Source organism: Chiloscyllium plagiosum, chromosome 7 (genome assembly GCF_004010195.1).
Source record: "Chiloscyllium plagiosum isolate BGI_BamShark_2017 chromosome 7, ASM401019v2, whole genome shotgun sequence".
In the NCBI taxonomy this organism is placed as follows: Eukaryota; Metazoa; Chordata; class Chondrichthyes; order Orectolobiformes; family Hemiscylliidae; genus Chiloscyllium; species Chiloscyllium plagiosum.
The window spans coordinates 102025204-102035468 of NC_057716.1; the positions used below are offsets into that span (position 1 = coordinate 102025204).

Consider the following 10265-nt stretch of genomic DNA (forward strand, 5'->3'; position numbering starts at 1 on the left):
TATCAAGCCAGCACAGACGGCAGCAGTAATCTCACAATCCAGTGGTATAGGTGAGTGTGTAAACTACTTCAGCCACTGCCTTTCATCATTATCTTGTTTAGTTTCTGCTACTTATCCATGACACTGTGTTGATAAAATATGCTCACTGAACGCGTCGTGGGCAAATGCACCTGAAGTGCTTGTAGATCTTCTCTTCCACTGCACACACTTACTCTTTCATTCAACACATTTTCTGATTAATATTTCATGCTCATTAGGGCGAGCAGCGGTGGTTCCAGAAAGGAAAGCTGGTTTTCTTGTCAGCTCACTGCAGAGTAAAGTGCCATTTAAAGTGAGCATCTATTCTCTGGTCTTGAAGACAGTAGTTGTCTCCCTCTCTGCTTGGAGCGCACAGTAATCTGCTAGCCAAGGCTCACAGTCTGGGGATATAGATTCCATTCTGTCTGCTGTAATTTTGGCTTACAAAGCTCATTTCTTTAATGGTGACTATACAGTTACCAATTCAAAAGTTGAGCAGTTCCTCTTACGAAGAGAGTTTGAGCAGTTTCGGTCTATACACACGAGATTTAGAACAATGAGAGGAGGTCTAATGGAGGTATACAGGAAGCTAAAAGGGCACGGAGGCATGGAGTAGATGTTTCTCCTTGTGGGACAATCTTTGAAAGGTCACAGCCTTAGGATAAAACGTAGCAGATTTAAAACAGAAATGAAAAAGAGTGATTTCTCTCAGAGGCTTGTGAATCTGTGGAATTCACGATCCAGAGTGGGGTAGATGCTGGGACACTGAATAAGTTTAAAGAGGAAATAGACAGCTTTGTAATTAGTAACAGGTTGAAGGGTTATGGGGAGCGAGCAGGAAAGTGGAGTTGAGGCCGAGATAAGATCAGCCATGATAGTAAACTGGAGCAGGCTCGAGGGGCAGAATGAGCTACTCCAGCTCCGAGTTTTTATGGTTTTTCTTTTAGTTTTTAACTGGTGTGGTTCGGTTTGCGACTCCCATTTTGGGAGTGGGGTTGGGGAGTCCACAGGAAGAACATCTACTGTCTTACTGGTGACTCCAGACCCACAGCAATGAGATCAATTCCAACACATGTCTCGAAGGGTAATTAGGGAAGTGAAATGAATGCTGGTTTTGCCCGTGGCACTTATATGTTGCTAAGGAAGCATCGGTCTTTAAAAAAAATGCTAACTCAAAGGATAGACTTTGCTGAGTAGACTTGCCAATTGGTGCCAGGTTAGTGTGGAATTCTTGCCCTGTACAAACTCAATGCCAGGAGGGAGAGAGAGAAAATTGGCATTCCAACAAGATAAACTAAATTCAAGCTTGCCTAATAACTAATCCTCCGCCTTCTTGCTCTCAGGCCTTTGAAATCACTGTCAGACCTTAATCCTAATTAATTTGTGAATGCTGATATGCCTGCTCTGATAGGACCTTGTGATCAGGAACTAAAGATTTTCAAGTCAAGGCATAACTTGTCTGTGCAGCAGCACACAGTTTAAGAACAGAACGGTTGCTTTAGCTGTCAGTGTGCTCTCAGCTCTGTATCTGTGTTCAAGTCCCACTCCAGGATTTGAGCTCCCCACACACTGGGAGTCGAGACTGCCATTGCATTGCTGTACGGAGGGAGCCATTTATCAGACAGAAAAGCAGGGCCCTGACTGCTGTTTCAGATAGACCCAAACATTCCATGTTGGGGAATTCTCCTGCTATTTGAGTCAATGTTTAAGCCTGTACTAAACAGACTGACTGATTAACTTCCCCAGGCAGCAGTGGAGGTAGGGTCACTGAATAGATTAAAGGCAAAAGTAGATACATTCTTGAGTCAAAAGGTTATTTGGAGTAGGTGGGAATATGGAGTTGATTGGTACTACTTTCCTGAATGACAAGCAGGCTTGAGGGCCAAATAGCCTGATCTTACTCCTAATTTGTATGGTCATGCAGAGGGTATAGAGTTAAAGTGATTGGTTGTGATACTCAGGTGAAAGATGAATACTTCATATTTAACATCATTTAGCAATACAGAACTTGAGCTAAAAAAAACAACACATTCTGTTGAAGCTGTACAGAGTACAAGATGAAAAGTTTCTATACAATGTGTCGTTTCTCAGCAACATTCATGGAATTTCACTTTCGGAATTTGAATTTCAAAACGGTGGCATGTGGACATTGGCTACTTTTGTGAAAGTTTTCTTTTTAACAAAGTAGGTCAGAGAAACCTTTTGGAATGTGATTGTCAGAGACTAAGCGACTGCAAATTTCTATGACGTTAATGAATGGACATTTATACTGTTGGGTTTGCAACAGGTAGAGTAAACATGTAAGGCCAATCGATTTGTTTTCAGTTTAGAAAGGTCTGAGATGGCCAAGATTTTTACTTTAATTCAGTTCAGAAGCAAGTCTTTCAGTCCAGTTCAGAAGACAGTGGTGTAGAGTTTGGATGTCAGTTTAACTTCTCCCTTAGAAGAGCGATTCATTTCTGTTCAGAGAATAAGTTATCTCAGAAGAAGGATTTAAATTATGAAACTTCCAAACCAGGAGGTTTTACTTAGAAATTAGATTATTAAAACTGATAAAGTTTAGGCTGTTAGTTTTGTGAATAAGCTCACAACTGTAGATCTAGTGAAGATTAATTGAATTGGGTCCACAGTTAGGAATTGTCAGGAGTCAATTAAACCCCTTAAGAGTCGCAATATAGGGTTCAACTTCTCAATGATAAATGCGGTCAGAAAACAAGTTGACACTTTGTTTTGTTGTATGTTTTGGATCCTGTTAACTATCTTCAGTGTTTAGACAGGTTTGGTTTATTTGTATTCTTAATTCTTTTGTGTCAAAAGAAAATCCACAGTCTCGATTGAATATGTCTCACTGACTAACGACCACATTACGTAGCTAAACCAATACAAAACTCCTCCGTAGCTCCCCCTACCTCCACATCTAATCCTGAAGAAGGGCTCATGCCCGAAACGTCGATTCTCCTGCTCCTTGGATGCTGCCTGACCTGTTGCGCTTTTCCAGCAACACATTTTCAGCTTTAATACCTGAAATATTGACTTCTCCACCTCCTGACACTGCCTGGCTTGCTGTATTCTTCCAGCCTCCTTTTATCTGCTTTGGATTCCAGCATTCTTTTGAATATATAGAATCCCTACGGCGTGGGAACAAGCCCTTCAGCCTAACAATTCCACACCAACCCTCCGAAAAGTAATCCCCCCAAACCCATTAGTCTACATTGACCCCTGACTAAAGCACCTAACCTACACATGCCTGAACACTATGGGCAATTTAGCACAGCCAATTCACCTAAACCCCACCTTTGGACTGTGGGATGAAACCAGAGCACCCAAAGAAACCCACGCATACACGGGGAGAATGTGCAAACTCCACGCAGACAGTTGCCAGAGGGTGGAATCGAATCTGGGTCCCTGGCACTGTGAGGCAGCAGTGCTAACCACTGAGTCACTGTGCCACAGCTGTGGAAAAGCATCTGAAGGTTTTCTATCTCTTAAAAACTCAATATGATCTAGAAAGGCAAGTTTCATTCTGGAATCTAGCATTTCATTAGGTTGGATCATAGCACAAGCAAAAATCCTTCTTTCTCAAAGAGTGATTAGGATCTAGAATGCAATACTTGAGACTGTGGTGGACACAGATACAGTGGTAACTTTCACAGGGAGAAAAGATGATAATGAAAAGTGAGGTTTTGGGTCAAAATGGCCTTGAAAGAGCTAGGTTAAACTTGATGGGCCAAATGGCCTCTGTCAGTGCTGTATTATTCAATTGAGATCATTGCAGTAACATTCACGTGGGCTAACCAGCAGTTGACACTAGATCAATTCATTCAGATAAATTACCAGCATCTTACCACAACAAAGGGCAGCTCTGTCATTAGAGAGAGAGCTGACTGGTGGTGGTTTAACCTGAGGGTCACCACACCCCAGGCAAGGGAGAGTCAATAAGGAGAATCTTTCATAGCAACCTCAGCCAGGAACTGAACCCACGCTGCCATCCAAACAAGTGAGCTAACTGACCTCTCCACTCCCATGCATTCACCGGACCCTGAGCAAAGTGGTTAACTCTTAACCCTTAGGAAACAGCGGAGGAAACACATTCAGTTCGAGGGCAATTAGGGATGGGCACTAAATGCAGCTCATCCCCACACCCATGAAAGGATTCTCATAAACGGGAGACGGGATCCGTGAAGACTCGAACGCGGCCGTATGACTGTGTACCTCGGCTGAAGATCACACTGTCATAAGGGATCTTGTTCTTGGTCTCCAAGCTGGAGCAGTTCCACCTGTGATCCTGAAACTGGTGCTGGCACTCATGGATGGCAATTTGGATTCCCTGGATGGCGGAAGCTGTCACATCGGGATTCCTCATGCAGACTTCCAGCTGACGGCGGGTCAGGCTCGAGAGCGTGAGGCACACGGTGTTCGCAGTCAGGACGGGATCTACTGGGATCTTCAGGCCGAGGATCTCATTGGACCAAACCCTGTTGGTAGAGTGGCGAATCACAGTTAGTATTGTTGACCTGATCATTTCACCGTCCAAGTGAACATCGAGCCCAGGAGCATTCAGGACTCAAGTTGAGAGGATTCCAACACTTTCAAATCATTACATTATCTCACTGCATATTGTAATCCTTAAAGAAAAGACAGAAATGGAGTATAAGGAATTAGTTTTTAAAATAAAACTGGCCTTTATACAGCACCCTAGAATAACCCTGAAATGCTTTATAATAAAGTATTTTGTACTTGGCAGAAGAGTAAAGGTTAAATTGCCATTGTTGTACCATGCCATACGGCCGCTCTCTCATTAGAGAGAGAGAGAGACGGCTGGTACTGGTTTATCCTGAGCATCACCATGTCTCAGGCAAGGGGAGAGATTGAGAAGGAGAGTTCTTCACAGTAACCTCAGCTGGTGCAAGAATTGAACCCCACGTTTTTAGCCTTAGTCTGCACTGCAACCAGCCACCCAGCTAACAGACACCACTGCTGTAAGGTAGAGTCAAAAAGCAACTGATTGGTACACAGCAAGATCCCACAAATGTGGAATGAACCACAGAAAGACAGGGCTTGCATTGTTCACAACCAGTGAATGTCTCAAAGTGCTGTCCAGCCAGTGATGTAGTTTCAAAGTGCAATCACTATACACAGGCTGTTCACAGGAAGATCCCACAAACAGCAATGTGATAATGACCAGATCACCAGTTTTCGTGATGTTGATTAGGGATTAAATACCATCCTGAGCATGAGTGAGACCATCCCCCACCCCCATTCTTAGAAGCAATGCTATGGCCTCCACCCACCATGTACACACATACATAAACACACGCATATACATGAACACACACCTACTCACATATATACACACACTTGCACACAAACACACACATATACACAAGCACGCACAAACACACATATACATCTATGTAAATGCACATGTGCACATACAAATGCACACACAAATACACATGTATACATGCGTGCACACCCATTCACACAAACACGCACAAACATACACATATACACACATGCAAACACATTCACATAAACATGTACATGCACACAGATGTGCACATACCTATGCATGCGCACAAACACACACATACATAAACACACATATACATGTGCACATGCACACAGATGTACACATACGTGCAAATACACACGCACACATGCACACTCATGCATGCACACAGATGTACACATATGCGCGCACACACACATACAAGCAAACACTGACTCAGAGAAATCAGATAGCTATTCGTCATCGTTGTAGCCATCCCTCGAGGTTGAGGATGACGGTTCTCATTCTGTTGATCTATTTATGGGCTCTCAGGTGGCTTATGAGTCGAATCTTGGCTTTGAAAGTTCGTCCACATTCAGGACAAACAATTCTAGATGGCAGATCAGGCTTTGGTTGTTGCTGTCTCGCTTTCCGTTTTCTTCTCTTCTGGTTCTGCCCATCTGTTGGCTTCGAAAGATGCTGTTCCTTCTCAGTTGATGGTTTGCCAGAGTTTCCTGTCCTTGGCATTGGTTTCCCAATTGTTGATGTTGATGTTATATTTCTTTATGTTGACTTTTAAAATATCTTTGAATCCCTTCTCTTTTACGTTTGCCTTCTTTAAGCTGGGAGTAAAAGATTTGTTTCGGCAGATGTTTGTCTTTCGTCTGAACAACATGACGACTCCATCTTAGTTGGTTTTTGATGACGTAGGCTTCAATGTTTGTTGTTTTTGCTTCATTCAGCACGCTGACGTTGGTTCTTTTATCTTCCCAGCTAATATTCAAGATATTTCAAAGACAATGAATGGAGCTTTTCAAGTGCCTTCAGATGTCATCAGTATGTTGTCCAAGTTTCTGATGCGTACAGGAGTGTTGGGATCACCATTGCTTTGTACACTAACATTTTGCTGTCTGGATGTCACGATCATGAAAGACTCTTGTTTGGAGATGTCCAAAAGCTGTTCCAGTGCATTTAAGATGATGTTGGATCTTGTCACCAAGGTCGACTTTGGAGGACAGGTGACTTCCAAGATACAGAAAATGATCCATGTTTTCAGAATGGTTTCGCCAAGTTGAATCGATGGTTCTATCCGACATGTATCAGTTGGTGACGGTTGATAGATGATTGGAATCTCCTTGGAAGTGATGGTAAGTCCAAGTTTCGTGTAAGCATGGTTGAAGACAGTCAGAATCTGTTGTAAGTGGTTTTCTGAGAGAACTGCAACACTGTTGTCATCTGTGTATTGGAACTCAATCAGGGAACTCATCGATGTCTTGTTTTTGGACTTAAGGTGGGAAAGATTGAAAAGTCTGCCATCTGTTATATAGACAATTTTGATTCCTGGGGGTAGGTCATCAATGATGATGTGGATGAATGTCCCAGTAATGACAGTGAACAAAGTTGGGGCAATCACGCATCCCTGTTTTACACCTGATCTGACTTGAAAAGGCTCACAGTTCCTGTTGCTGACCATAACTATGGCAAGTATGCCACCGTGGAGGAGTCTCAGGATTTGAATATACTTTTCAGGGCATCCATAGGTAGATAGGACATCCCATAGGAGTTTCCTTGATCCCATCAAAGGCTTTGGTGAGGTCGATGAATGTGATATGCAAACGTTGAAGTTGTTCACGATATTTTTCTTGGAGTTGGTCGCATAGTGAAGATCATGGTTGATTGTTCCCCTGTGATGATCTAACACCGGCTTGTGTCTCCGGAAGGATCTTCTTGGCTAAAGGCTTGAGCCCATTGTTCATGACGTGGGTGAGGATCTTTCCTGCTGTTCCTAACAGGGAAATTCCAGGATAGTTTCCGCATTCAGATCAATCTCCTTTCCTTTTGTAGATGGTAACGATTGCTGAGTCTCTAAAGTCTGCTGGTACATTTCCATTTATCCAGATCTTGATGAGAAGTGGATGCAGTTAGTAAGGAAGCAGGTTACCTCCAATTTTGACCAGTGAGCCTGGTGTTGGTGGTGGGCAAGTTATTGGAGGGAATCCTGAGGAACAGGACGTACATGTATTTGAAAAGGCAAAGTCTAATTAGGGACTTCAACATGGCTTTGTGTGTGGGAAATCATGTCTCACAAACTTGATTATGCTTTCTGAAGAAGTAACAAAGAGGATTGATGAGGGCAGAGTGGTTGACATGATCTATATGGACTTCAGTAAGGCATTCAACAAGGTTCCCCGTGGGAGACTGATTAGCGAGATTAGATCTCATGGAATACAGGGAGAACTAGCCATTTGGATACAGAACTGGCTCAAAGGTAGAAGACAGAGGGTGGTGGAGGAGGGTTGTTTTTCAGACTGGAGGCCTGTGACCAGTGGAGTGCCACAAGGATTAGTGTTGGGACCACTACTTTTCATCTTTTATATAAATGATTTGGATGTGAGCATAAAAGGTACAGTTAGTAAGTTTGCAGATGACACTAAAATTGGAGGTGTAGTGAACAGCGAAGAAGGTTACCTCGGATTACAACAGGATCTTGATGAGATGAGCCAATGGGCTGAGAAGTGGCAGATGCAGTTTAATTTAGATAAATGCGAGGTGCTGCATTTTGGGAAAGCAAATCTTAGCAGGAATTATACACTTAATGGTAAGGTCCTAGGGAGTGTTGTTAAACAAAGAGACCTTGGAGTGCAGGTTCATAGCTCCTTGAAAGTAGAGTCACAGGTAGATAGGATAGTGAAGACGTTTGGTATGCTTTCCTTTATTGGTCAGAGTATTAAGTAAGAGTTAGGAGGTCATGTTGCGTCTGTACAGGACATTGGTTAGGACACTTTTGAAATATTGCATGCAATTGTGGTCTCTTTCCTATCGGAAGGCTGTTGTGAAACTTGAAAGGGTTCAGAAAAGATCTACAAGAATATTGTCAGGATTGGAGGATCTGAGCTGTAGGGAGAGGCTGAACAGGCTGGGGCTGTTTTCCCTGGAGCGTCGGAGGCTGAGGGTGACCTTATAGAGGTTTATAAAATCATGAGGGGCTTGGATAGGGTAAATAGACAATGTCTTTTTTCCCTGGAGTGGGGAAGTCCAGAACTAGAGGACATAGGTTTAGGGTGAGATATAAAAGAGACCTGAGGGGCAACTTTTTCACGCAGAGGGTGGTGCATGTGTGGAATGGGCTGCCAGAGGAAGTGGTGGAGGCCGGTACAATTACAACATTTAAAAGGCATCTGGATGGGTATATGAATAGGAAGGAGTTAGAGGGATATGGACCAAGTGCTGGCGGTGGGACTAGATTGGGTTGGGATGTCTGGTCAGCATGGATAGGTTGGACCGAAGGGTCTCTTTCCGTGCTGTACATCTCTATGGCTCTGTGACTCTATGACCTCGGTTGGTATTCCATTGAGTCCAGCGGCCTTGCTGTTTTTCAAGGTTTTGATGGCTTCCTTGACTGCTTCAAGTGTTGGTACTTTGCTGAGGGAGTCATCAATGGGCTTTTTGGAACATTGTTGATCACATTCCTGTCAAATGGGGTGGTTTCATTTCGAGGATCTTGAAAGTGACCCCACCATCTGGGATTGATGTCAGCATTGTTCTTCAGGATGATTGGACCATCTTTGCTTTTGAGAGGGGCATGACTGTGAGTGGATGGGCCAAAAATAGTGTTAAGTGCATTGAAGAAGCCTCGAGGGTCATTGGCATCCACTAGTTGTTGAATTTCCTGTGCTTGCTTCCTCCACCACTGGTTTTTCCGGTTTCGGGTGCCCTTCTGGACTGCAGCCTTGAATTCCTGATAGTGTTTCCTTTTGGTAGCCGATTGTTGGTCATTTTTGTGAGGTGATGAAAACTACTAACTAGATAGTAACTTACACTTCGGCATCTCCACTGGGTTTGCAGCTTTCATGTAGAAGGAAGACGCAACGGGGAGCTCTGTCTCCCAAATATTGGGGGAAATCACCTCAAACTCGCCTTCAATAAATTACAGTGTTTGACACATTCTGCCAGGATATCTCTGCAGCCCTGGCAATACACAAGACACGGACTAGAGAAAGTGTAAATGGAGACGGACAGAGGCAGAGAGAGAAAGCACAAGAGAGTTAAACAGATCAGAGCATCGTCAGAATTAAAACAGTTCTAATCCTAGTGACCTTGCTTCAGATGGAAAAGGGTTGCTAATTGTTTGGATCCGACTATTGGGATCTTTAATCCCAGAATTCTAATAACATGGGTTATGGAGCAGATGATTAAACACATTAAAATTACCATGTAATCATTGATGATATAATACACCATCTTAACATAATGCCATTGACTGTCATAATAATCTAACAACAGTTTAAATCCATGTATAATTCAGACCAAGGTCCTCTCTCACTCAGTCAATGCCACAACGAAAGTAAAATAGCATGAATAACAAACGAAAGTTGCTGGAGGAACTCAGCAGGTCGCGCAGCATCTATGGCGAAAGAGAGTTTTGAGTCCAGTGATCCTTCTTCAGATGCTGCCAGACCTACTGAGTTTCTACAGCAATTTCCGCTTTAGTTTCAGATTTGCAGGATCTACAGTTCTTGGCTCTATTGAATTAAATAAAATAACATCGTCCAATTGCCTTATCGAGGTGGGTGGAATCATTTTACCAGGGTCTAACCAGGAAACCCTTCTTATTACTACATTCCCCAACACCAACCTCTTTACCCTCCAGATGCCCTCCTTATTATCCCCTGGGGGATAGACTGTGGAAGGGGGACAGGGGGAATATACTGCAGGCAGGGGGACTGGGGGAAGAGACTGGGGGGATAGACTGCAG

General features: G+C 43.4%; 1 protein-coding gene across 1 annotated transcript in view; it reads right to left on the reverse strand.

Annotated features, from left to right (window-relative positions):
* Positions 1–10265, reverse strand: part of wnt10a (wingless-type MMTV integration site family, member 10a) — an 82970-nt gene that overhangs the window by 65160 nt on the left and 7545 nt on the right. Inside the window, exon 2 of the mRNA XM_043694598.1 lies at positions 4231–4493. Coding sequence (XP_043550533.1) covers positions 4231–4493 — 263 coding nt within the window. The remainder of the gene's footprint in view (positions 1–4230; positions 4494–10265) is intronic.